Source organism: Melampsora larici-populina (genome assembly GCF_000204055.1).
Source record: "Melampsora larici-populina 98AG31 unplaced genomic scaffold MELLAscaffold_12, whole genome shotgun sequence".
Lineage (NCBI taxonomy): Eukaryota > Fungi > Basidiomycota > Pucciniomycetes > Pucciniales > Melampsoraceae > Melampsora > Melampsora laricis-populina.
In genome coordinates this window covers 1,174,765-1,200,510 of record NW_006768776.1, presented here as the reverse complement: position 1 = coordinate 1,200,510, position 25,746 = coordinate 1,174,765, and the positions used below count along the sequence as shown (strand labels likewise).

Sequence of the window (25,746 nt, the reverse complement as noted above, 5' to 3'; positions counted from 1 at the left end):
TGGTTCTGTCAATTTTTATCAAAAAAATCTAGCCCTGACACGCAGAGCTGGATCGGCCATTTCGTGCGGCGCTCAATTCTCATTCATCATACCGCCGCGCTTCAGCTGCGGTTGAAGCGGAGGCTGATGTGATTATGTCCCAACAGCTCTCTTCAGAAAGGGGAAGCTGCATCTATATATGGCAATAGTTTATGTTCTACAACAAGCTCGACCTTCTTGCGGCCATCATGTTTGAGTTCTAATATCAGTGGTGGAACGCATTCGTACTTGATTGTGCAAGTCCTTCGATCAGTTGTCGTCCAGATTTTTCGAGCCTACAAATGATTGACGATAGGGCAAAGTAATCATCAAGGGTCAAAATGTTGTACCTTCTTCCGTTGAGCCTAGGAAGGTCATTTCACAGGGCTTCATGATTCCTTTCCTAAGTCTTGCGCGAAGGAAACTTATTGCAGAAGCAAACTTCTCAAAGAGTGGCGAAACTTGGTCACTTCGTTCACTCTATTTTCACTGAGCTTCCTCGGCGAGCGACATCCACGACTTCGAATGTTTTCACACTCTCATCAAGGATAACGTCACCATGTCAGATACGTGAGACCTGTAGTGACTAGTCATGAAAGAGTTGAGTCCTTTGAACAAGTTCCAAGGAACCTCAAGGAACATCCTCGATTGGAAAAAGAGTTCCTCGATCGTTGAACTGGTTCCCCGACATACTTTCTCATCCCGCGTACAAAGGGCAAAAAGTCCTTGCCACTTGGTTCTGAGCTAAAAACAAGGGCGAGAAGGTCAAAGCTGAAGTGGTTGATTCAACCTTTTTTATCTTTATCTTGATCCACTTCAACATTCATTCATTGGTACCAATCCATTTCATTCCCTTTCACAATCTTTTTTATAATCTATCAACAATCATAATAATCTCCATCAGCTTTCCCCAAACAGAATACCTTGAAGGTAAGTCATTTCATCTTTCGGTGATTTCTCAATCTTACACCTATATTCATATCCCTTTGCTCCTCAAGAATTATGTCATCTTTCTACAATTCCTCCTGTTTGTTCATCATTCCACATGATTGAAACCCCCTGCGGATGTCTCCTAAACTATCTATCTTTGTTACATAACTAAAACTCTCATCTCATCAGTTATGACCTTCATACGCTGCTTTCTCAAACTGACTCATCAGTCCTTTGCGTTTCACGGTTTGGCATCCAGAATTCCTAATTAACATAATTTAGTCAACAAGATATTCGATAGCACTTATCAACATCTTTGTGGAAAAATGAGAACTAATCCCTCAACACTTGCCGGCGTTTTCGTCTTATCTTCAAATTTTATCTCTATCTTTGCCGATAACTTCGTTCCTCCACCTACACCAGTGATCGGAGGTGATGGACCTAGACCTCCAGCTGTAACGGCCACTGCTGTACCTGGTCCATGGACCCCGCCCAAATCTAACGTTATCATCAATGGTCAAAGTTTTCCGCCTCCTTCAATGACCGGCATGGGGCGACAAATGCAATTAAATAGGTTTGTAATCCATCTTGACTCAATGTATCCATAATCCGACGTTTATGAAAGCGCCTGACGTCATTTTATCTCTTTTTTCTTGTTCAGTGCTACAGACTTTTGTATCCTTATGCCACCAGATCCTACTACTCAAAATTTAGTAGACGCTGAAGCAGTTGCAGTCACATATTGTATCAACCCTTACAATAATACCAGACGTGAATAATTCTTATATTACAGAAGATATGTTCATGAATTAGATTGTCTTTCACTTGCTCATCATGCCTTTCATATTTTTTAGCTCTACCTGATGGGTTCATTAAAACTGCTCATTTTAGGAAAACCTCTGATTACGTTCAGATCTCTGGAACGTATAACCCAGCTAAAATGAATTTGGGAGCAAATGATTGCGGGTCAGTCGAGTTCTCTCATATGTCTGACGGTTCACCAAGAATGAAGTCGAGGGCTGACTTTCCTTGAGTCTACAACAGTGGCGAGTACGATAACCATGGAGCTATGGGAGGTAAGTAATCACGAGCACTTACGTATCTGAGGTCATATTTCATCAGATTCAACCTAATGTTTTTTTGGTTCTACTAGTGGGTAATCCTGTAGGAGCAGCAGTCGACGGAGCCCATGACTTTATGCAATTTATGGGTAAGTTTAACATCTTGGATCTATCTTTTCTATTGTTACATTTGAATTAATTTTCACTTCAAATAAAATGATCGAACCAGGTGGATGTGATATTCCTGGAAATGCAGTGTTTTGTTTACGTGCATGTCATGGACCCAACTCGTACCCTTATTGTAAAAATACCTATGATCTCATGGGCTGGTAAGTGAAACATCCCGATGGTCTACAACCTCAAATTCTTTTCAAGCACTAAACCTTCATCAAATCCTTTTTTTCTTACACAAGTTTATGGACCATGCCAGGAGATTATGAAGAACCAGGTTTCACAAATTGTGAAGCAAACTTGGATTTACCAGTAGGAGCCTATCCCGGAAACGGTACAACATCCACATCAACTTTCGTTCAAGGTCAAATGCCTACTCCATTACCAGTAGCAGCACCCGCTTCATCTCTTTGTCAAACTACCACTTCACCAGCTCCTTCTGGTGTAACTTATTATTGGGATGGTACAGCTCCTGCTCTACAAACTGGAACAGCTAATGCAGGTAAACAAGGTAGTTCTAGTCAAAACGGTAGCTCTGGTCAAACTGATACTTCAAAGGGAGCAAAATCAGATGCTTCTATATTGCGAATGAATTCTTTACTGTTGACCACTTTTTTTGTTGGTTGTTATCTCACATACAACTCATAATCTCTTGGAAACATGCTGTTTTCTTTCTCATTTTTTTTCCTCATCCTCATTTGATTAAGTGCATTTTATCAATCGTTTTTTTCATCATTTCATAAACTATTCTGTTGTTTTATCTAGATCCATAGATTAAGGTTTCTTTTTAGTCTTCTTTCTAGTATTTGTTTTAGTTGACTTATGGTTCACCAGAATCTTATCACATTCAATCTTGAGACTCCACAAGTTTCAAATGATTTCATTGTCATAAATTAAGCGCAATCCAAGACTAAACATGCATTCCATGGAACAATCTTCATTGAATAAGGATCATATCATGAAGTTTGTAATCCTAATAGACTACAAGTGTTCAACCACCCAACACGCATAAATATTAGCCGTGTTCAAACCAAACCCGGTTGACACAAAAACCCAGTATACCCAGTTGCGTTTTTGGTGATAACTTTGTTTATCTAGTGACAGCTCTTGACACCTTCCAGCCAAAAAGTTGACCGGGTGTACCGGGTTTTTGTGCAACCGGGTTTGGTTTGAACACGGCTATTCCACAGCATGAAGAATCACCAACCCACAAACCCTAGACACCCTGAAATAAACAGGTGGAAAAATTGTTCAAAACTGATGAGAAAAATCCAAGATCTTCATAAAATGCTTGAAATTATCACCTAAATTGCACTCCAATCAGATTGTTACAACACAAGAAACATACAATATATATATATATATAATATAATAAAAAAAATGAAAAAATCCTTCAGTGAATTTCCAACTTAACAAAACCTTCACCAAAAAAATCCAAACAAAAAAATAAATAAATAAAACGAGCAAACGCATTTCAAAGAGAGAAAAAAAAAGATGTTTCATATAATTTAAATTAAACCCAAAGAGAAAAAAAGATTGATGATCATGATAGATTAAACTGGATCAATCACTTGTTGCTGTTGATGATTTTCTTGATTCGTATCTAGATTATTACTATTAGCACCTTCAGAATAAAAAAAATCTGTACTGATAGGCACTGCAGGGATTTCTAAATGACTGGATCAAAACCCCCCCAACAAGAAAAAAATAAGTAAAAAATCTCTGCTCTTTGTGCGCTTATGTTCTGAAGAAAGAAAGAAATAAATAAAAACCTACTTTGGTATTTCAACTCTTTCCCCACTTAAATCTAATAATTTAATTTGAGTACCGATTTGAGTTAAAGTAAAAACCAATTGAGCCGATTCTTTCGTAGCAACCATTGCCCCATCTTCTCTCAATAAATTCAATCCATCTAACCATTCTGCATGAAGTTCAACAGAAGAAGGTATCAAGATCGCCAAGGTTTGTCCTGCTCCCATCAATGCAAGTTTAGGTATTGTATTATGATGATGATGATTTAAAGGATGTGATAATTGAGGTGTAGTAGGTGAACTATCGGTGGTGGTAGAAGTGGTGGAATGAGTACTTGATCTTCGGGTTAGGTTTCGGATTCCAGCTGGTTGGGGTAATTCAGGTGCTCCATTCCCGCTAATGATTTCTGTGATTGAAGAAATCTCAACTATTGAAATTCAAAGAAACACACACAATTCTTCATCAATTTCACCATCATCTTCCAACAAAATCTAGAAAAAAACATCTTGAAACTTACTTCGATCTGGCATTTCATCTACCCCATTCTTAACCGGCACAGTAGGTAATTGACTCTCCAAATAATGTAAATATTTCTTATTAGGTGCCAATCTATAAAATCTCCACTTAGCTTGTTGTTGTTGTTGTAGAACTGCTCCACCTAAAGTAGGTGTAGTCGAATTCTTTTGATTTCGAGTATTATGATTATGACTTGTGTTTAATTGATTTGGTATATTTGATGAATGTACAAACCAACTTCCTTGCATTAATGAATTAATTCTTTGAGATTTTATAAATTCAACCGAATCTTGATACAATTTTCCTCTTAAATTTCTAGATAACCAGATCGATAATCCAACAAATGATGAATGAAGAAATCAAGGATAAATCAGTTTTCGTATCGATTTGAAAGTCTTGAATGAAATTCGAATCTTGAGAAAAACGCTTACCTAACGGGTGGTTTGTTTAACAAACTATCTTCAAGAGCTAGTTCTTGCATTTGTCGATCTCTAACTCTTACATAATCAACTGTTTCAAGTTCACGAATAAGTTCAGCCCATTGAGGTCTAGATCCTTGTCTTTCTGTACCCGTAATAGCGATTCCTCTTAATACATTCGAAAGATGTGATCGTACTAAAACTCCTACTCTTGTGAAATCATGTGTCGTTGCTCCTGATGCTGACCACATTAATCTAAAGAATTTCAATACATGTGAATGTAGTTTCGGTAATTGAATCATTAAGGGTTGGTAAGCTGTTGCCATATTTAGTCTTGGTGCTTGTGATGTTTCAGTTGCATTCCATTCGTAGATCTCGGCTAAGATCTGGGAAAGAATACACAAATTATGAGTCAGAGTTCCATGTGGAAAAGTGAAGGAAGAGTAAACCAGAATGAATATCACAAATGATTGACCTCTGCACATTTGTTTGATGCTTTAGCAAAAGGACATCGTTTAGCCTCTGGTCTTGATAACTCTTCCAAAATAAACTATTCAAAACCAATGAGAATCAATCAAGTCAATCAGTAAGCAAAAACTCAAAAGTAAGATAATATGTTTCGCAAATCTAACCTTATCGAATTCAGGTGTATGAACAGTAATGAATCTATACATGAGTTTAAGTCCAAGTGATCCAACATTTTCAAAATCATCTAATAAATTCTCAGATTCGAATCCAAGAGTTTTCCATTTCCTAGCTTCACGTTCTTCAAGTTCATCTTGATTTTCATCAGCCTTCGAATCCAATTCACAAGCTCTATCTGCCATCTCCATTAATTTATTCACATCTCTTTCATATTCAGATGACACTACCATTTCTCTTAATTTCGTAAACAATTGACCCGAAAGAGTTTGATAACCTAAAACCAATCCATCTGATTCACCTGGTGCTCCTTCTTGTAATCTAATCACTGATTTTGACATCCCTGCTTTTTCTAAAGCTTCTTCGAAATTTATAAACGTATCTCGATCTGATGTTAATAAGGATCCTCTAATCAATTCATTGACTAATGCAAGTGTAACTTGAGCAAGACCGAAATCAGCATTAGTTGCACCTGCAACTCGTTTTGCTAATACACTCAAGATTTCTTCTGTTCTTTGTTCTTCTTCATTATCCAGAGTCGAATCAAGTGCTGGCCAAACCGTTTCAAACCCATTCTCTGCACTTACTAATCTACGAATAACAGCTGTAGTTGGACGTAAAACATTCACAAGTGCTGATGTACTAAGAAGATGTGCGAAACGGTGTAAGCCAATTGGTGTGAATAAATCATTTGCTCGATCTTGTTCGGCTAAAACTTGTAGTGCTGAAAGTGCATATGCAAGTGTATTACCGGCTGAAGTTTGTTCACAAAGTCTTGCAAGTGCTAAAGATCCACCTCGAGCTTCAAACTCAGCGGTAAAATCAGCTTCCTAAAGAACCCCAGAATTTAATCAGGAAAGGATCGGTCTATAGCATAGAGGGACAAAAACAAGTGAAAAAAAGAAACTAACTCTCAAGTAATCTTTTAGGCTGAATAACATAAGTTTGATCATCTTGTCATCAGCTAAATTGTTCGATAATATTTCAGCCATCTCTTTAGCTTCCAGTGTAGGTGAAGGAACCAATTTAAGTGTCATACACCCATTCGAGACCTTTCTATGAACCTAAGTAAAGCAAAGAGAAATTCGATATCATGAGTTTTTAAAAGTCATTTCAACCGAATGATGATAACAAACTATAAGAAAGATTACAAACGTTTTCATTGGTTATCAATTCGTTGTTGGAAGCATCTCTCAACGAAAAATGATGAGCCGGTTCATTGATAGCCAGTTGAGCCGAAGTACACAGTTGTCGTACCACTTCATCTAAAGGAACATTTCGATCGATTCTTGCTTTAACTGATCTAGGTTGAGAAGTTAAAGGATGTTTATAAGTTATTAAAACTGTTGGTAAGGTGATTATATCAGGTGCGATTTGAGGTGTGATTCCAATTGGTTCTATTGCTTGGTTTTGATAGTTTGAATTTGAATTTGCAGTTGATGGACCTGGACTTGGTGGTTCTGATGTTGTTGAGGGCATTTAATCTGATTTTCGATTCCAAGAGGTTTGATAGTTGATGGTCTCTTTCTTTCTTTCTTAAATGCTGAAGTTTCGAAGGAAGTGATCTGAAACAGAACTCATTCAAAAGAACATTTCACATTTTGTCGAGGCAGCATTCGGTACATCTACACCACCACCACTCGCAATTCAACTAATATCCACTCAAAGCTTATTTCACTTTCTGAATCTTCGTGGACTGTTGGCGAACCTTGACATTAAATGTAGTTCATGATCAATGTGCTGGTGTATTTTAAACAATTGCCGGGCGTATGTACATATGTGAGAAGCCTAGGCCATACTTCACTACTTGCAACTGATAGAGGAGCTTGGCCACTATGAGAGGGGTGCAAGTTTGCCAAAGATGTCCTAAAATTTGAAGTCTTTTGGCCTCCAATTTTTGTTTTGCCATATATGTGTACTCATATGTGCTGTCCTCAGGTAGGGATTTCTCAGAGTTTTCAACATATGTTGAAATATCATTGTCAGCCACATTTCTCTGTAGGCAGACTTATGTTTTAGGACTTTTTCAAACTTGAACCCCTCTATTGTTCAACTTCTTCTGGCTCTGCCCAAGTCAACCACATATCCAACTATAACAAAGCATAATTCAGAGGAAATGGATTACATAAAAGTAAAGGCTACAGTTTTGAGGATTTCTACAATAATTTTTTATTGCAATGAATTTTGAAACACCAGAGACCTTACAACTTACCTTTTTTAACCCGACTATTTTTCTTCATCAGTGCATTTTTGAGTTTCTTATTTTCCAATAATTTAAAATCATCCCAAAACTCTGCATAAAATCTATCTTTTGAATCTTGATGAAGGAATTCAGAGAATAATGTGACTTGATATTTTGATATTTTAGTTGGATAATTTTGTTTTAGAAATGTGTGTATCCCACGACAAAAGTCTTTGATTGACAAAGCTGGAAAACCTGATTTTTCTGATTGTGCTGTTTTCAAGAATTTGATTGTGTTCTTGAAATCTATTTCCCACTTGTGAATAAACTCAGACACACTCTCTTCACTCTTCACCCTTGTATCATTCTCATTGTCTCCATTTAACAAAAGAATGGGCTCATGTCCATTGGTTTGGGGATCGACCAGTTTTTTCCATTGGACATTTTCAGCTGTCTTTCTTATCTCATGAGTTTTTTTTCTCCAGTCAGCCCAAACTGAACCATGCTGTTTCTGGTTGGTGTTGTTCTCTGGATATCCTTTTTGATAGTCACCCTCAAATGTTTCAGACACATGCCGCTTCAACATATGGGCCCTCCTTGTTGCATCCTTCATGAAACTCCTAAGAGCCTCATCATTAAAGACTACAAAGCAATTCCTGGCCAGAGTTGATAGGCAAGGAGTTGTAAGCTGTAAATGTATTTTCAAAACATACCCTTGTGATGATTTTATCTTTGGACCCAATTGTGCAATATGGTACATCACATCTGTATGCCACAAAATAAATCGAGCTAGTTTCTCTTGATTCAAACAGGTACCTGCTTCAATACACCTCTGGTGATAAGATTTCAGGGTGAAGGCTGTCACAATCTTGATATTCTCCCAAATCCTTAAGTCTGGATTGCAAGACAAAACAAAATATACAAATGGAAGTAGTGTGAGCTACTAGCTTCTTTTAGGCTAGTAAATCACTAAGAAAAGGGTATAAACTCGTAGGGATTATGATCTACAGAGTTTATAAGCGGAAAAACAAGGTTCTGGCCCTATACTTGTAACAAACAAGTATAGACTGCAGTTAGAGGACCTTTAAAGAAAGGCTTTTCTAGGGATTTGAGTTAATGCGCACTGAATCTTCAGTGACTTCCCTTAACCAATTATCTTTCTGACTAGAAATAAAATGATTAAGAACACTAAATTCCTTTATAGTGTTTAGTACTTTACACTCTGACTAATAGAGGTACTACGAAGGTTTAAAGTTTCTTGGTCTGATCAAATCCCAATCAGATCAAGCAGCACTTAAGGATCCTACTTCCTTAATAGTTTGATTCCACGAATGGTAATCAACAACTATGACAATATTGTGTTCAAGAACAAACACAATAAACAAGATTGAGAACCACAAGATCAAGATAACAATCACAAATAAGATAGTAAAGTTCACTTTACGAAAAGCTTATAATCTAGTTGGTGATGAGGATTTATTGAATAATAAAAAGTGTTAAATTGTAATGTGATGATGTTTCTAAATTTCGCATATTCAGAGTTTTTATAGTCTGAAGTTTGAAGATCTTATGCGCACAATTTGTGGTTCCAAGGTTAGGTTTTTATTACATATAGGTATTAACCTTTTTACTTGGTTACATACATGTTACAGCTGTGAAATGTATGTAATCTTAGGACATGTAAAAGACGTGTACTTACACAGTCTTTTACATACCTTTTACATATGTTACATATGTTAATTCATATGTATTTTGACTCTTGAAACTGAGTCTGAGTTGTAATTATTGTTTTTTAAGGTTTTTCTTATTTTTACATGTCAGCCTTTGGTACTATGGTTCAGTACTCAGGGCTGACATTCCCCACCACTAGAAGAGATCATACACCTTTATCAGGTTTATTATCTCTTTTTGATGCTCTGTATGCTCTCAGAGTCACTTTACCATTGGGAACCTTTTCTGCTGGTAACCATTCATCTGAATCAGCTCCTTGATTTTTGTATCTGACAAGATATAATATAACATCTTTGTTGTCTTTATTCTTAATTCTTTTCTCTCGTAGTATCTTAAGGAACTTCTTTTCTACTTCTGGAGTAAATTTAGGTATAACTGTTTTACTTGTTGGATGAAATTCATTTCCTTCAGGACAGTTATACTTTTTCACAAGGGACACTGGAAATACAGGATGTTTTCTTTCCATGTCTCCTGTCAGTATGAGTTCTACTGCATTAGGTCCTACTAGTTTAGATATAACAAATGGACCAACAAAGAGATCTCGTAATTTCTTAGATCCTTCCATGTTAGTGAAGTTTGTTGTTGACAACAAAACTTGGTCTCCCACTTTGAAGTTTGGCTCACGATGTGTCTTATCCCATCTTTCTTTATTATATTCTTCTGCCTCTCTAATGCAATTTGCAGCAAAAGTCCTTGCTTTACTGATCATGGAAGCAAAAGATAAAGATGTAGGATGGATTTCAACATCACGTGTCTTAAATTTATCCTTTGGTAGCCGTGGACAATAGCCTCTTTCAATTTCGAAAGGTGATTTTTTTGTAGTACTATGAACACTGCTGTTGTAGGCTATTTCTAAAGCAGGTAATAAACTTACCCAATCATGAGTATAGCCATCCTTGTCTTTGAATTCCAGACCAAAAGCACAGTACCGTCTTACTAAATCTTCCAATGTACCAATGTTCCTTTCACTCAAACCATCAGTTTGAGGGTGATAGGCTGTAGAGAAAGCCAACTTAGTCCCCATCAGTTGAAAAAGACTTTTCCAGAATTCTGACGTGAATTTTGGGTCTCTATCACTGATAATTACTCTTGGTAATCCTACGTCTGATATCAATCTTTCCCAAAAAAGTAACGCAATATCCATTGCTGAAGATTCTTTATAGCATGGTAAAAATCTTGTCCGCCTAGAAAATCTGTCTACAACTACTAGACAAGCATTATTATTATCACTGCCTCCTGGTGGTAAACCTGTAACAAAGTCCATATTGATTATTTGCCATGGGTAAGTTGGTGCTTCAATTCGTTGAAGAAGTCCATACCTCTTACCTGTAGCTTTGTTGGCTTTCTGACATCTATCACAGCTTGCTACATATTCCTCAGTGTCTAGTTTCCACCTTATCCACCATGCTGTAGTATGAATTCTTTCAAGAGTTCTGTCTGTTGACAAATGACCGGATAGAAATTCATCATGACATACCTTCAGTATCTGTTCTTTATGAATCTTTGAGACTAAAACTACAGTTGATGTATGTTTTTCTCTAAAGTATAACAACCCTGATTGCAATGATATTTTACCTTCTGCATAATAACCTCTCCACGGTGATTCTAAAGTGGTTGCAAGGCTCAAGTCTACTTTGTCTTTTGACAGAAGTTTGACAAGTTTTAGCGTATTGGGATCTGACTTGTAGCTTTCTTTGATTTCTGTAAAGAACTCATCACTCAATTCTGAAAGGCTGATACCCATCACTGGTATATCAATCTCTGCGTCCTCAGGATCCCATGCTGGATTGCTGCTGTCATTTGGCAGTGCCATTCTACTTAGACCATCCGCATTGTTATGCATTTTACCTGGTCTATGAGTTATTGTCATATAAGGTCTGTACTCTTGAATAGCTAACATCCATCTCAACATATGTCTGTTGGGTGTTTTGATGTTCATGAGTGATCTTACTCCTGTACAATCCGTAATGACTTCAAAGTAAACTCCGTCTAGGTAATAGTGCAATTTTTCTAGCGCCCATACCAGAGCTAAAGCTTCTAGTTGAGGTGAACCGTACCTAGTTTCACTATCTTTTAGTTGTCTAGAAATGAATACTATTGGTCCTTCTCTGGATTTTCCATCAATAATCTGGACTTGATGTAATGCCGCACCTAAACCTTCAAAAGAAGCATCTACATATAGTTTGAAAGGTTTAGTAAAGTCTGGTTGTAACAGAACTGGTGCTTCTGTTATCATCTGTCTAATCTTACCCCACGCTTCCAATCTTTGCTTTGTCATTTCAAAGGAAACCCCGTTTGATGTCAATTTGTAAAGGCAGTTTGCAATTTTTCCATAATCTTCCAGAAAATTTCTATAATAACTTGCAAACCCAAGAAAACATTGCATCTCTTTGATATTTTTAGGTGGAGGTTTATTTAGTACCGCAGCAGTCTTATTTTGATCAACTGCTATCCATAATCCTGACACCAAATGGCCCAATGCTTTCACTTCATTGAATCCAAAATTCGACTTCTTTAGAGAAATTGTCATTCCCATGGCTTTGATTTTCTTCAAAACTATTTCTAAACATCTGACATGTTCCTCATAGTTATCATGAAAAATGATTATATCATCTATGAAAATTTTGAGCCATCCTTCTCTCAATTCTTTGCTGAATTCCGTATCCATCATCCTTTGGAAAAATGCGGGCGCATTTTTAATTCCAAATGGCATTCGAACAAACTCATATATACCCATATGACAAATTATTCGAAGGAATATTCTACTCATGAGTTCTACTATGTTTTGGTGAAAACCTTTCAAAACATCCATGAGTGTAATATATCTTGCTTTACCAAGGTTAATCAATACATGTTCAGTTCTAGGTAATGGATATCTATCTGGTTCAGTATAAGTATTGAGTGCTCTAAAGTCTCCGCACAATCTTGATTTACCATTATGCCAAGCAATGATGACCGGCGATGTTATATCCACTTCCTCCGAACTCCCTACTTTTCTAATTACTCCCAGTCTCAAGAGTTCATCAATATGTTTTTCAATTTCTACTCTGTTTCTAGGACTAGCAGGATAAGCAGCTTTCCTCAATATTGGAGGATAAGGTTTTTCTATGGTAAGCTTAATGCTCACTTGATGCTTTTCAATCGTACCTAATTCTTTCTCACCCAATCCAAATTGGTCTTTATATTGGATGATTAGGTCAACAAATTTTTTCTTTTCACTTGCTGTAAGTTTAGGACTGAATTTTGCTTCATTGATTTTAGGCATCAAATCACCCTTATTTTCACATGAGACTTTTTCCAATTCAGGTTGGGAGTTATCAAGTTCATTAACTATTTCTTTCTTGACTTGCAATCCTGAAAGAATTGGTCTCTGAAGTGGCAAACCAAATTTTTTCTTTTTAACATCATTTCCAAACGTAAAAAATTTATCCTTACTATGAAATATATCAATCCCGTACATAGACAAGTGTTCATCTCCCAAAATAAAGTATTTGGTGTGTGAATTCTCCATAACTACGAATTCAGCTTCAATCCGGATACCTCCTTGTTTATGAGGAAATAGGACATCCAGCTTGATAATTCCTAAAGGAAATAAACTTCCGCTGCAACCTGAGAACTTCATGTTGTTATTGCACGGCATCAACTTCAATTTCCAGTCTGGTACAAGGTTTTCCAAATAGTGGTTCCCCACCACTGAGCAAGACGCTCCGCTATCAAGCAGCAGTTCTGCGTCTTGGTTATTCACAATTACTCTGGTTAAACTATGAAAACCTATTGTATGCGCTTTACCTGAAGCTGGTTTACACCTGATCAACTTGGCGTCTGAAATTTGTTTATTGCTTTCCTCAAACGGTGTTATAAGTGGCATTTCTGCTTCAGCTTGAACTTGTGCTATATCCACTGCACTATCAAAAGTGCTTTCAATAGCTGAAACATTCAAATCAGCTGAATGATGAGACTGTGTTTCAGCTACACTCTCACTGTATTCTACGAATTCCATTACAGATCCTGCGTCATCATCAGCTTGATTCTCCACATTCTCTTCAGCTTCAACTGCGTTGATAGATTTACCTTTTCCTTTACATGTCTTCCAAATATGTGTAGGATCTGTACTACCACACTTATTACACGATTTATTACTTCTTCTTTCAGATGTAGATGGTTGAGCTTTTGTACTACTGGTCTGTGCAGAGTTGTCAACAGTCTTATTGAAGTAAGTGCTTTTGCTCGGGATATTTCTCTTCACTGGCATCATATTCTTGAAAATGTCTTGAAAAGCCAAAATGAATTTTGTCCAATTACCTGTAGGTCCAATTCTATTCCTAATTGGAATCTGCAATGTACCTGGTATCATCCATAATATTTTATTAACAACCTCAGTACTTGTAGCTTCAGGCTTAAAACATCTAACTCTTTGTTGCTGTTTACTAGCCCATTTCACGCAATCACTATGGAATTCAGGCTTAAACCTATCTCTCAGGAAAGCTTTTTCCATGTCATTTTTCCATTGGCTATTTCCAAATCTTTCTTGGATAGCTTCTTTCCATTCCGCCCATGTTCTATCCTGATCACCGTCTTCATTCATCTCATCTAAAAGCCATTGTCGGGCAACACCTGTAAATACAATTAACAATTTTGACGTAATCAAAATATCAGGCATCTGCAATTTAACTGGTACTTTCTCTACCCAGTCTATGAACTCTTGATGATTATACTCACCTTCTCCACTAAAAGCTGGCCAGTCTTTGGCTTGTGGATATGATTTCCTCAATTCTTTCTGAATTTCAGCTTGTCTCAACAATTCTGCAGTTGTTTGTAATTCCTCAATTGAGCTTCCTCTTCTATATTGATTATGCTCAACTCTAGGTTCCGTCTGTGGTATGTTTACCACTGGAATTGGTAATGTAGTTTCTCTTATGGGAGTACTATTAACTGTTCCAGTTTGTCTCATGTGAGGCGGTGTCATTCTCAAAAAAGATTTATCCTGCTTTCTCGAGTTATCCATTTCGTGTCTTGTGTTACGTTGCTCAAAGTTTTGGACAACTGTTCCTACTCTGTTTGCTGATGAAGTTGCCTCTTGTTGCACAGATGCTGGTATTTGTGGATTATTCATATTCAACAACAGTTGATGAATCTGATCTAATTTATCATCTGTCCTTTGTTGATATTGCAATTGTTGATCCTGATGATTTGAAATTTCATCTGTCAACTGATTCATCTTTTCTTCTACTGTATTACTCATATTTGTATATAATGAATCATATAATTTTTGATTCATATCTTCAAGCAAGGTTGTTAGAACTAAATGATTCATCTTTGACTCATGTTGCTCGTTCTCATCTTCACTCTCATGCTCACTCACTTTTGCTTTGGATTTGCCTTTTAACTCACGATTTCTCTCACTCAAGTATTCTCTCAACATTGTTTTAACTTCAACTAAATTATCATTCATCAAATTGAAAGAAGAAACAGAAATTGAATTTTTTTCGGGTTTAATATTTTGAATAAGTTCCGAAAAGGATGAGTCAGAAGGAAAAATAGAAAACAATTTTTTATTCATTTTTGTAAAACCATCTGAGTTCTTTTTACCAACTTCATAAAGAGTTTTATATTGTTGATCTAGACATTGATTGAGATGAAAAATTTTTGAAAACATATCACTAAAACTTTTACCATCAGACTTAACACTTTCTCTTGAATAGTTAAACATGCTCTCCAGATTCTTGTTGATCGCATTCAGATACTGTCCAAAAGCATCATTGAAGTCAGCATTTCTGGATGAATGGCTTTCCAGAAAATTAAGATGATGAAACATTTCGTTCATGAATGGAATGATAAATTCATCTTGAGTAACTTGAGAAAACTTACTTAAGATTGCTCGTTCTTGAGTGTTCAGTAAGGTTGATGACGGTTTTGATTCTTCCGACCTCTGTAACCTCGACTGGAGCTCTGCTCCTCTTGAAGGAGTTCGCGGCCGATGATCGCTTGCGATCGGAAGTAACCTCTGAAATCGTCCCGGAGAGAGCCCTTGCGGCTGTTGTTGTTGTAATGAGGGGAGTGGTTTTGGGGTTGGTTCGTCGTCGAACTGCTGGCTGATGGCTGAGGAGCGTTCTGTTGAGGCTCCGCCGCTCGAAGGCCGAAAAAGTGGATCGACTGAGCTCGAGGATCCCAGCTGTCGGTACCTTTCCACAGGTACTTTGCGATCTCCTGGGTGATCACTGAGTCCTTGACTCGATACTCTGTCGTGAGTTCCTTCCATACTTCCCTTCCTCCCAAGACTGACTCCTTGAGCATCTTCTTCTTCTTCTTCTCGTTGTCCAGTACTAACCTCGCGTTCTCCCACTTTGTGTAGTGGAGACGAAGTTCTTGCCACTTCATGTGGTAGTCCTCCGTCCTGGCAATTTGCTCCTGATAGCAAAGGTAAGTCAGCTTGTTGCTGATCCACATTGATTAATAGAGGCATGGGAGGTGGCTTACTGGGGTTGGTTGGCTTTCCACCCGACGCTCTACCTCCTTTTCCTTGGACTTGGTTTGAGATTGAGGCTCCTTGTCTCCTCCCTCGTCCTCCTCCATCCTGTCGTTGGTTTGATCCGGTGGCAGTTGATTCCCAGTTTCCATATCGCTCTGGATTCGCTCGGCTACGAGGTGGCATAGGGGGTGGAATATAATCAGACATGAGTGAAACAAACAAGGAGCGGGAAAACGAAAACGTTTTGTCAAGAAAAAAAAATTTCCAGATAAAAAAGAAAAGGAATGCAAAACAAAGTAAAGTAAAATATCACTTACTTTCTATTGAGTCGGATCTTCTTACCCAATAGACAAAATCTCCTTTTTGTTTTCTAACTAGATTGTCAGAACCTCCTTCTGGTGCTAAAGATTGAAATCGGTCTGGTGTAGTTGTCCTTTCTGATTGACTAGGACTGTTGGGGTGTTTCGGGGTGTTGACAACTGAAAATGCTCGAAAGTCAGTGGCAACTGACAACTCTCGATCACCCTGCTTGAGTTCGTCGTCCGATTCTTCTTGAGTTAAAGAAGGTAGGACTTGATCTAAATTCTCTAGATTCACTACTAACAAAAATGATTATACGAGAGAAAGATAGAATAAAATGAATCAAAAGAAAACAAAAAATAGAAATTGGTTTCAATTGACTGATCTTGACTTGTAATTCTAAAAAGAAGACTGAAAAATAAGAAGTAACTTACTATTAATAGTCGATACTTCAATATGCTTGTCTTTTTCACTAAGTTGTTGAATCACTCGATAACGTTCACTATTATCTGTAGTGCAAGACCAAGTAAAGAAAAAAAAGGATATTTAATTATAAGTATGTATTACTTTCTTCTAGTCCTGATAGAAACAAAAAAATTAGAAACAACCTACTGTTATTAGATGATAACTTATCGCTGGTAACTTCGTTTTTAGTCGCTACTATGATTGAGGGGTATCGACGATAGGTTTTGTAAGAATTTAGAAACTGAGACAAGAAACTAAAATTCGGCTCTAGGAACGATGATCGGTCGTTGTTGATCTGTCAATCGTTAAAAGGAGTAGTCCGAATGAAGAAACGAAATAGAGATGCGATCTATTTAGCTATTGGACTGATTTATATTCTAAACGATCTAAAAAAAAAAGACTGACGCTACTGTTTATTGACTTTTTCGTCCGAGATCGAAAGGGGTATGATTGAATTAACACTAATTCAAACACAGTTGAAGGAAAGAAGAAGTGAATAATAAACAAATCAGTATTTCAAAGAATAGAATACTTTTATTAAATTATTCTTTGTGAGATCTTTGATGTTCTAATGAAACTTGAATTCGTACTGATTGTCGCTATTTAATCGTAGAGAATTTGCTGTCCGGTCGATCTTCCGGTGGGTGAATCAATCGATTTGATCTTCTGAAGCAGGACGAATGCACCTGGCGTTCGTAGCGGGAAGCACACAACGCGTGGTACAATCAACACTGACTACAGGGTCGAGGTGGAGGTGAGAGGGTTGGTGGCGAAAAGGGTAAACGATCGAAGATCGAATACTTTGAAATTCAATCGGTGGACCGCTGTGGCTGTCGGACCACGCGCGGGGCTTTGCTTAATTACCGCGTGTGTACAGTCACCTGACTCTACTGGTAATGTATATGTAATTAGTTGTAAGCCACGAGTTTGGCTAATTACACCACACAATTTAGATACAATTCAACAATGAATTGTATGTAATGAAGTTGTAGATGGATCAACTATTGATCCTGCTTGTAGAAAAATTAAAAAATTGAAAAAAAATGCGAAAAATCAGAAGGGGAAAAGAATTCTTTCTTTCCTCCAAGCTATTATCCTAAAAAGTAAAAACGCTGAGCTGCTCTCAGTTTTTACAAATAAAGGTTGATAAAAAAAATTAAAAAGGATAAAAAAATATGTTTTTGTATTTTTGAAGTTTTTCAGAATGAGATTTGAGTTATAAAACACTCAAAAAAAAATTATAAAAAAGTTCTAAAACCCGGATGAGGCCCCCAAATGTGAGCTACTAGCTTCTTTTAGGCTAGTAAATCACTAAGAAAAGGGTATAAACTCGTAGGGATTATGATCTACAGAGTTTATAAGCGGAAAAACAAGGTTCTGGCCCTATACTTGTAACAAACAAGTATAGACTGCAGTTAGAGGACCTTTAAAGAAAGGCTTTTCTAGGGATTTGAGTTAATGCGCACTGAATCTTCAGTGACTTCCCTTAACCAATTATCTTTCTGACTAGAAATAAAATGATTAAGAACACTAAATTCCTTTATAGTGTTTAGTACTTTACACTCTGACTAATAGAGGTACTACGAAGGTTTAAAGTTTCTTGGTCTGATCAAATCCCAATCAGATCAAGCAGCACTTAAGGATCCTACTTCCTTAATAGTTTGATTCCACGAATGGTAATCAACAACTATGACAATATTGTGTTCAAGAACAAACACAATAAACAAGATTGAGAACCACAAGATCAAGATAACAATCACAAATAAGATAGTAAAGTTCACTTTACGAAAAGCTTATAATCTAGTTGGTGATGAGGATTTATTGAATAATAAAAAGTGTTAAATTGTAATGTGATGATGTTTCTAAATTTCGCATATTCAGAGTTTTTATAGTCTGAAGTTTGAAGATCTTATGCGCACAATTTGTGGTTCCAAGGTTAGGTTTTTATTACATATAGGTATTAACCTTTTTACTTGGTTACATACATGTTACAGCTGTGAAATGTATGTAATCTTAGGACATGTAAAAGATGTGTACTTACACAGTCTTTTACATACCTTTTACATATGTTACATATGTTAATTCATATGTATTTTGACTCTTGAAACTGAGTCTGAGTTGTAATTATTGTTTTTTAAGGTTTTTCTTATTTTTACATGTCAGCCTTTGGTACTATGGTTCAGTACTCAGGGCTGACAAGTAGTGTATCTGGTGTCCATACCTGTCTTCCTTCCTCCCAGGGAGGATATGTTGTTGTCTGATGTGGTATTTGGTATTTGATTTTCATGGTTTTGATCAGGTCTAGTGTGTAATAAAGTGCAGCAGATGAACACATTTTATCTGGAGTGTGTAAGTAAAACCTTTGTATATCAATGCCTTTTATCATTTGTGCAGAAGTAGGCTTAAGCTTGGGAATGCTAGTCAATTGCTCTTTGCCTTTAGATACGTATTGATCCTGATCTTCCTTATCATGTGGTGCAATATTTTTCAGACACTTGGATGTCTTCTGGAGGAGATCAGGTGAAAATCCCGGACTGTATTCCTTAGTACCTATCCTTAGATTTTGTTCTGCCATTGTTTGTTTGAGAGGAATTTGCTTTGGGACACATTTTCCATCATTCATTCTTTGTGTATGAGATGTTGAAGCTTTGTATCTTGAGACCTCAGAAGCCTGTGGACTGATCCCTGCCGTTGCTGGTTTAGATCTGGTGAGTTCTTGATTCTTCATTGTGCCATCAGGTGCAGGTGTTTTCACTGTTGAACCAATAGATTTATATCTGCTATACATCCTTTCTCCATCATAGCTATCAGACTGTTTTGGAAACACCTTATTAATTGATTGATGGCCCAAGTCCACATTGACTTTCTTTTGCTTTTTATTTTCTCTCATCTTCTTACACTGATCAGAGCCTGCCATTTGATCCTCTTTGGTCCCACTGCCAGCTTGATTGACAGTATAGGGGTTTGGGGTGCACATTCCTTCACTCTCATTCTTCATGTGGGAGGTTGAAGCCTCAGAGCTAGAAATTTCAGAAATCAGAGGGCATTTTGAACTTGGTCTTCCAATGCCGGTTTCAGCATTATCAATTGTGATAAGGGGTCCAGGTATCTTGATGTTTGGTCCAGTTGGTTGATATCTTCTATGCACCTTTTCTGCATTGTATAATCTAGGTGTCTGTTTGGGAAAATTCCTTCTGAGTGATTGAAATCCTCTGGCCCAATCATCTTCCTGTTGTTTTTGGTTTTCTATAATCTTCTGACGTTTATGAGACACTATTATTGAATCCGTCTTTGTCCTAGCTTGACCACCCAGAATTCCCTTTGGGAGATGATTTCCGTCACCTATTTTTTGTTCAGAAGCGGTTGAACCTTGAGAGCTCAACTCCTTAAATATCAGCGGGACTTTTGAGCTTTGACTTGTCTTTCCTAATTCAACTGTGTTGAATTGTCTATGATTCTTCATGGATCCAACAGGTACATGTGTTTTAAGCCTTTTCCCAAAAGAAAGCTGTGTTCCTTGTGTCTTTTCTCCATTGGATGATCTGGGAGGCTGTTCTTCATGAAATGATTGATACCCCAATGCCAAATCAACTTCCAGTTGCTTTTGATTTTTGACAATAATTTGATGTTTGCCACTTGGTTTGTCTCCCTGTACACCTCTGGTGAAACTATGGGGTGACAACACAGTATCTATTTCACTTTCTTCAACAATGAATTTTGACTTATGCAAGCTTGGTTTCATAGATATAGTCATACGAGCTGAGATCCACACTACCACTATCACAAAAGTGTTGAGGTTTATCATTGTGTTGATTGAAATTGGATGGGAGGTTTTGATAAAAAAAAACAAGTAGAAACCTATGACCACTTTTATTGGAGGGGGGAGGCAAGGGTACTTGAGTTTGAGACACCACTCTAAATACATTATTGCCATTTGGGTAGTATTTCAAGTAATGGACTCTGTAGTTGTCATGAGATTGATTCTGACATGTATTATCAATTGTCCCATGTTTAGCATCACATCCAACTTACTTTGCAAGTGGGGTTGAAAAAATTCTGCTGACACATCAGGTGGCTGTGGTTTCAAATAACCACTCAACATTTATGAAGTTTGAATACCAATTATTCAGTCAAAGAGCTACACACGGGGCCCAGTAACTGCTGAACCAGTTCCCCCATCTGAATGACTTTTTAAATCCTTTCCAGAAGCTTTGACACTTGCATTTTCACACACAAGCAGTTGTTTCTCTGTTCTCTTCCAGACAGTGCCAAAGATTTTGTTCTCTTATTCCAATATTTTGACCACTGCCTGTTCATCACATGCTGACATCTCAACCTTGTACTTTATCACTTAAACAATTCTATTGGCAAATTCCTCTACAAATCATGCAGCACTAGCACCTATTACAATATGTTTGACTTTACTTTTCTGGATCCTACATTACAAACATTTTTTCCCAATCTTGTGCTATAGTAGGCAAGGGAAAAGCAAATAAAAATTAAGTTGTTCACATGGGGGTCAAGTACTCCTTGCAAGTTACTCTGGGTAACTGAAAGCCAAATCTTCAGCATTGAGATGTATGCATATATCTCTGGGTTGGGGATAGAGTCTTGCAGTCAAGGAGGATTTGTGATATTAGGTAAAGCATTCTGAGCAAAGGGGGTTTTAACACCATGTGGCTGTGTCTGATAAAGTTCTTTCCTATGTGTCAGATATGTGTGGGTGAATGTCACATATTCATGATAAAGGTCATAAAACAGAGTTAGATATATTTCCTTATCAATTGTTACAACATCAAATTGTAATTATCATGTATTGGCACTCCTATCAAGGTAGTATTGGTTTTACAGGGAGGAAGAGAAGGAAAACAATATGATAGTGATCTTCCTTTAGAACAGCACACAGTCACTGAGACTTAATATCTGAGTACAGGATCCGAGAGACTAAAAGTTGAAAAACATAATAAGACATATACTTGTTGTTTGCTGGTGAGAAAAAAATCTCAACAGATAACCCATGATATCTACTGAGTATGTAGTTGGAATACTTACATCATACCCCATATAGTATTGAGTTGTCCCTGAAAAATCAGCTTCTATCCTTTGGAAGTGATTTTTGAGTTCAGGATTAAGGACACAAGAAATCCAAAATGATATAAGATTTATTTGTTCTTTGCTTGTGACAAAACCTTCTTATAAGATACCTCATTCTGTCTATTGAGCAGTGTGGATACTTACTCTTACATATCCAGTCTCTGGTTGTGTCTTAGAAAACCCCTCATCCTAAGTATAAAGTTGAACTGAAACAAATCAATCAAGGATGATTTGATGAAAGTGGCATTGGTCATTTTGGTGCCTCTAATAAAAACAGAGCCTGCATAGCTTGGATTTCAATCCAAATTCATCATTATGTTTTGAAATTGAGTCAAGTACAAAGTTAATTAAAGTGTAATAAAACCCTGATATCTTTTTTGAATATCACAAAACTTCAAGTCAAAAAGAGTTTTGGTAAGGGTGGCCTCCCATCAGGTGCGTAGAATCAAAGGACGTTTTGTACCACCAGTTTTTGGACGAGGAAATATGATTTGACTTCAGAGTGATATGATGTTTTGATTTATGGGTGAATTGTAGTGAAGATTAAAACAGAAGTGCTGGCCAATGCCAAGGCTTCGATCCTATGATTTTTCAATCGATCCTTTTTAGACTGATCTTCACTTATATCGGGTTAATCAGGGACCCATAATCTTATGGATATGTTGTGCTTGTAGTTGATTGATCATCAGTATAATCAATTGCCACCAAACAAAGGGATCAAGTCATGATGATGTATTTTGATGTATTCAGAGGTGGGCGGTACATATCCTGTGGTTGGTTGTTGTGAGGTGACGTTAAAGAGAGTTAAGTTGATCAGTTGAGTTGACGATGAATGTGGAAACAAAAGGATCATATGAACAACCGATGAGAAGTTGTTTGACTTTAGCACTCTGACTTCAATCAGTGGTCAAAGAAACCGATATCTTGAGGTTCTAATCAAGGAAGCTCTGCATCGGCATCAGTTTCATCGACTTCCTAGGTCATGCTTTCCTTGTTTTTTGGAGTTTTCTTTTGCCTTGAAGGATGATCGATTGATTATCACCCTTGCTGAGCTTCTCTTTCTCCATAAACCGCCTCGTCAGCTTAATCATTAAAGCCTCAAACTGACTAGCTCAGCCTTGGTTTTGACAGTGAGTTATAAAAAGCTTCTCTTCTTCCAATTAATTGAACCATCTTTTTCGAGAATCATCTTAAATTAATAAAAAAATCTAATCAAGAATCGTTCATCCCTCATCTAACCTTTCTTTCGTTCCGACACAAATTTTTGGTTTTTTTTGTTCAGGAACAATCGAACTTCAAGGGAAAAAAAACTTAATTTCTTCAAGTAAAGCCCCGGTGGCCCATTTCCAACAAAGTGCCCCAAGAAACCCTCTCGACCCTTGATACAACTCTGAAGGTCAGCTTGTTGACTGTTTTTCACCTTTTCTTCAATAACTTGTTTTGCTTACGTTTTTTGGATTTGTTTTCAAGTGTTAGACTTCAAGCTTTCTAATCAAAAGTGATTGCGATCTAAAATAGCATCATGACGTTTTACATTCCAGTACCTATTGGTCAGTTCATCTCCCAATCAATATCTCAACCTGTACCTCGGAACATTTCTTCTTCTCGGCTTCAAAGATGACCTCGAAATGGAGATGAGGAATTGCCATAAGAGCGTAGTCAAACTTTAACGACCTTGCAGTTTCCTCCAATACACAATCGCTGCTGAACTTTTGAATATGTATTGAAACAAAGCACCTTCCGCTTAGAATTTCATCAACTTTAAGCAAAACATTTCCCCAATCTTTTTGCTAATGCTAAGCTTTTGCTTAACCTTCAGTCGGACATTATTTTCCTTACACTTTTATGAATTTTCAATACACTCAACTCACAAAGCTCAAGTTCAACTCAGCCTTTCTTTACAAATGAACATATACCATTTTTTGAGTAATGGCTCGCTGATTCGAAAGTCCAACTAGTTGACTTTTTCAAACCAAAGACTTTCAGATTCTCAGCCATCTCATCACGCGCATTTAGAATCGACTTTTCAACTTCAAACCTTGCGACTTTTCCATCACCACTATAAAACACTCTTATTTTCTCGCTTCTCTCGCTTCTCTATCCTTCAACCCCATTGCATCAGAACAAAACGATCTCGGATTTCAAAACGATTACTAACCTTACTGATTTCTTCCATTGCCTCCACAACGATCTTCACAACCATGAATACCACAACCAACCAAACCCAATTCCCACCAACCCAAATCTCTCGAACCCCACCAATAGCCAATCTCAACCTCAATGCTCGTACAGAAGTTTTAAGTCAATTCTCAGCCAACCTCGACCCAAACGTAAATGCAATCCCCTTACCAATGGAATTACAAGTTGGATTATCACCTCAAGAATGGGACCAACGTTCAAAAGACCTCTACAATCACTTCTCTAAGTTTGTTTGGAGTAAACTTTTGAGGATTTATTTGATTTTTTCTATTCTCTTTACTATGCTTGGACCTGTGATTGTCAATGTGGTGGTTAACAAGTGAGTCGACCTTTTTGGCTCTTTTTTGCTCAATCAATTCATTCAACTAACTTTTTGTGTGTTTCTTTTAGGATTTTTTTCGATGGGGTTGCTCCTTTAAGACTGGATTCATCACCTGAAGAAATTACTGAAAGGTTATCACTCTTAAGAAAAGCTCATATTGTTAACTTTGCTATTTCTATCTTGGTAGTTTTATTGATTTGGGTACCTTATTATTCAATCAAACTTATGGTCAGTCAATTCCTTTCTTCCCCTCTTCTGAAAGAAAATCGATCTGATAAGTATGATTGTTTTTTATCATACAGGGACGAAATAAATTAAGAGCTCTGTTAGGAAACTTCAATAACCAAGACGCAGCTAAAGGTAATATGTCAGCATTGGTTTGGTCATGTCCCAGAACTTCAACTCTTCAAGGAAATGCCACCGTATCAATCCAACTACCAATCTCGTAAGCTTTCTCCAAAAATCTGTTCTTTGTTTCTTTTGCAATAAAATGAGCTTTCTTTTGAAAAGAAATTAAAATGATTTTTTCAAATAATTCCCATGTGATCCCATCAGATTATTAGCCGCAAGACAACCTACGTTGTTTTCAAATGGAGCTTATTTACCTCCTTATTTACAAAAAGAACCTACAATGATGAACACTCAAGCTGCTCCTGCATATGAATATCCTCCTGCTGAAAGAAAATAGAACAAACCAATGAACTTTTTTTTTCGTACGGAATTTCTTTATGTGAGGAACTATGTATAATCATTGACAGATTTCTTTTTTTTTTCGTCTTTTTCTTTGACTGTCTTTTTGTTTTTTGTTTTCTTGATGAAATTCATTTTCTTTCTTTTTTTTGTTTGTGTAATCTCTACATACATACCTCGTTTTTTTCAAAATCTCATTTTTTGTTCAAAAACATGTAACCTAATCTTGACTTTTTATAATCATTTACATCATTCTTCTCACAATGATTCTTTAGAGAATTCATTGATACATTCTTAGGTTGAGTGGGAAGACAATTACTCCAGAGGGTGTCCACAAAGCCATGATTCATAAGGAGAGTAGCTTTGTTTCAAAAGGGTGACATCTTTATATTCTGAACTTCCACAAAATTGAAGACTTGGGCTTGTGTCTAACAAAACAAGTGCCTCTGATTTGTGCAAGCTTTGGCAATAAGAGTGACTTACTTGTAACCTTGACTTTCCTGGTGACAAGCCCAATCACCTCTCGGTGGGAAAATTGGTAGCCATAGAGGCCTTTTGCATTTCATTTGTTCAATGCTCAGATCAGGTATTCCTCTATACAAGGGTTTTGTATGTTGTTTGGCCTAAGCATTCATATTTTCATTCAACAAACAGTGGTTAAAGTATTCTGTCAGATTGTATGTTGATAGAATTTGGAGTGTATGCTTTTAGCACTCAACTTGAAAGATTAGCCTTTGTAATTTTATGCAACTCTGGAACATGGTCCATCTGTTTGATTTCTATGT

The 25,746-nt window shown here is 37.0% G+C and overlaps 5 protein-coding genes across 5 annotated transcripts; 2 read left to right on the top strand and 3 right to left on the bottom strand.

Annotated features, from left to right (window-relative positions):
* Positions 1–1,274: 1,274 nt before the first annotated feature.
* On the top strand, positions 1,275–2,828 carry MELLADRAFT_105198 (uncharacterized protein; the record flags this gene model as incomplete). Its single annotated transcript, XM_007408454.1, has 7 exons — positions 1,275–1,522; positions 1,610–1,719; positions 1,803–1,914; positions 1,993–2,024; positions 2,102–2,158; positions 2,239–2,338; positions 2,423–2,828. 7 exons carry the CDS (start codon positions 1,275–1,277, stop codon positions 2,826–2,828), a joined length of 1,065 nt encoding a protein of 354 aa, XP_007408516.1.
* A 905-nt stretch (positions 2,829–3,733) lies between these two features.
* Positions 3,734–6,988, bottom strand: MELLADRAFT_85011 (uncharacterized protein; the record flags this gene model as incomplete). Its single annotated transcript, XM_007408357.1, has 8 exons — positions 3,734–3,857; positions 3,957–4,359; positions 4,450–4,763; positions 4,880–5,253; positions 5,343–5,417; positions 5,500–6,339; positions 6,421–6,573; positions 6,665–6,988. The coding sequence occupies 8 exons, from the start codon at positions 6,986–6,988 to the stop codon at positions 3,734–3,736; spliced, it is 2,607 nt and encodes an 868-aa protein (XP_007408419.1).
* Positions 6,989–7,710: 722 nt separating this feature from the next.
* Positions 7,711–8,451, bottom strand: MELLADRAFT_62036 (uncharacterized protein; the record flags this gene model as incomplete). The annotated part of the gene is made up of 2 exons (XM_007408356.1): positions 7,711–8,347; positions 8,405–8,451. 2 exons carry the CDS (start codon positions 8,449–8,451, stop codon positions 7,711–7,713), a joined length of 684 nt encoding a protein of 227 aa, XP_007408418.1.
* Positions 8,452–14,284: 5,833 nt separating this feature from the next.
* Positions 14,285–20,758, bottom strand: MELLADRAFT_105195 (uncharacterized protein; the record flags this gene model as incomplete). Its single annotated transcript, XM_007408355.1, has 7 exons — positions 14,285–14,347; positions 14,467–14,858; positions 16,209–16,487; positions 16,626–16,700; positions 16,804–16,951; positions 18,878–20,433; positions 20,689–20,758. The coding sequence occupies 7 exons, from the start codon at positions 20,756–20,758 to the stop codon at positions 14,285–14,287; spliced, it is 2,583 nt and encodes an 860-aa protein (XP_007408417.1).
* Positions 20,759–23,951: 3,193 nt separating this feature from the next.
* On the top strand, positions 23,952–24,959 carry MELLADRAFT_85010 (uncharacterized protein; the record flags this gene model as incomplete). Its single annotated transcript, XM_007408455.1, has 4 exons — positions 23,952–24,268; positions 24,340–24,499; positions 24,574–24,716; positions 24,827–24,959. The coding sequence occupies 4 exons, from the start codon at positions 23,952–23,954 to the stop codon at positions 24,957–24,959; spliced, it is 753 nt and encodes a 250-aa protein (XP_007408517.1).
* Positions 24,960–25,746: the final 787 nt, after the last annotated feature.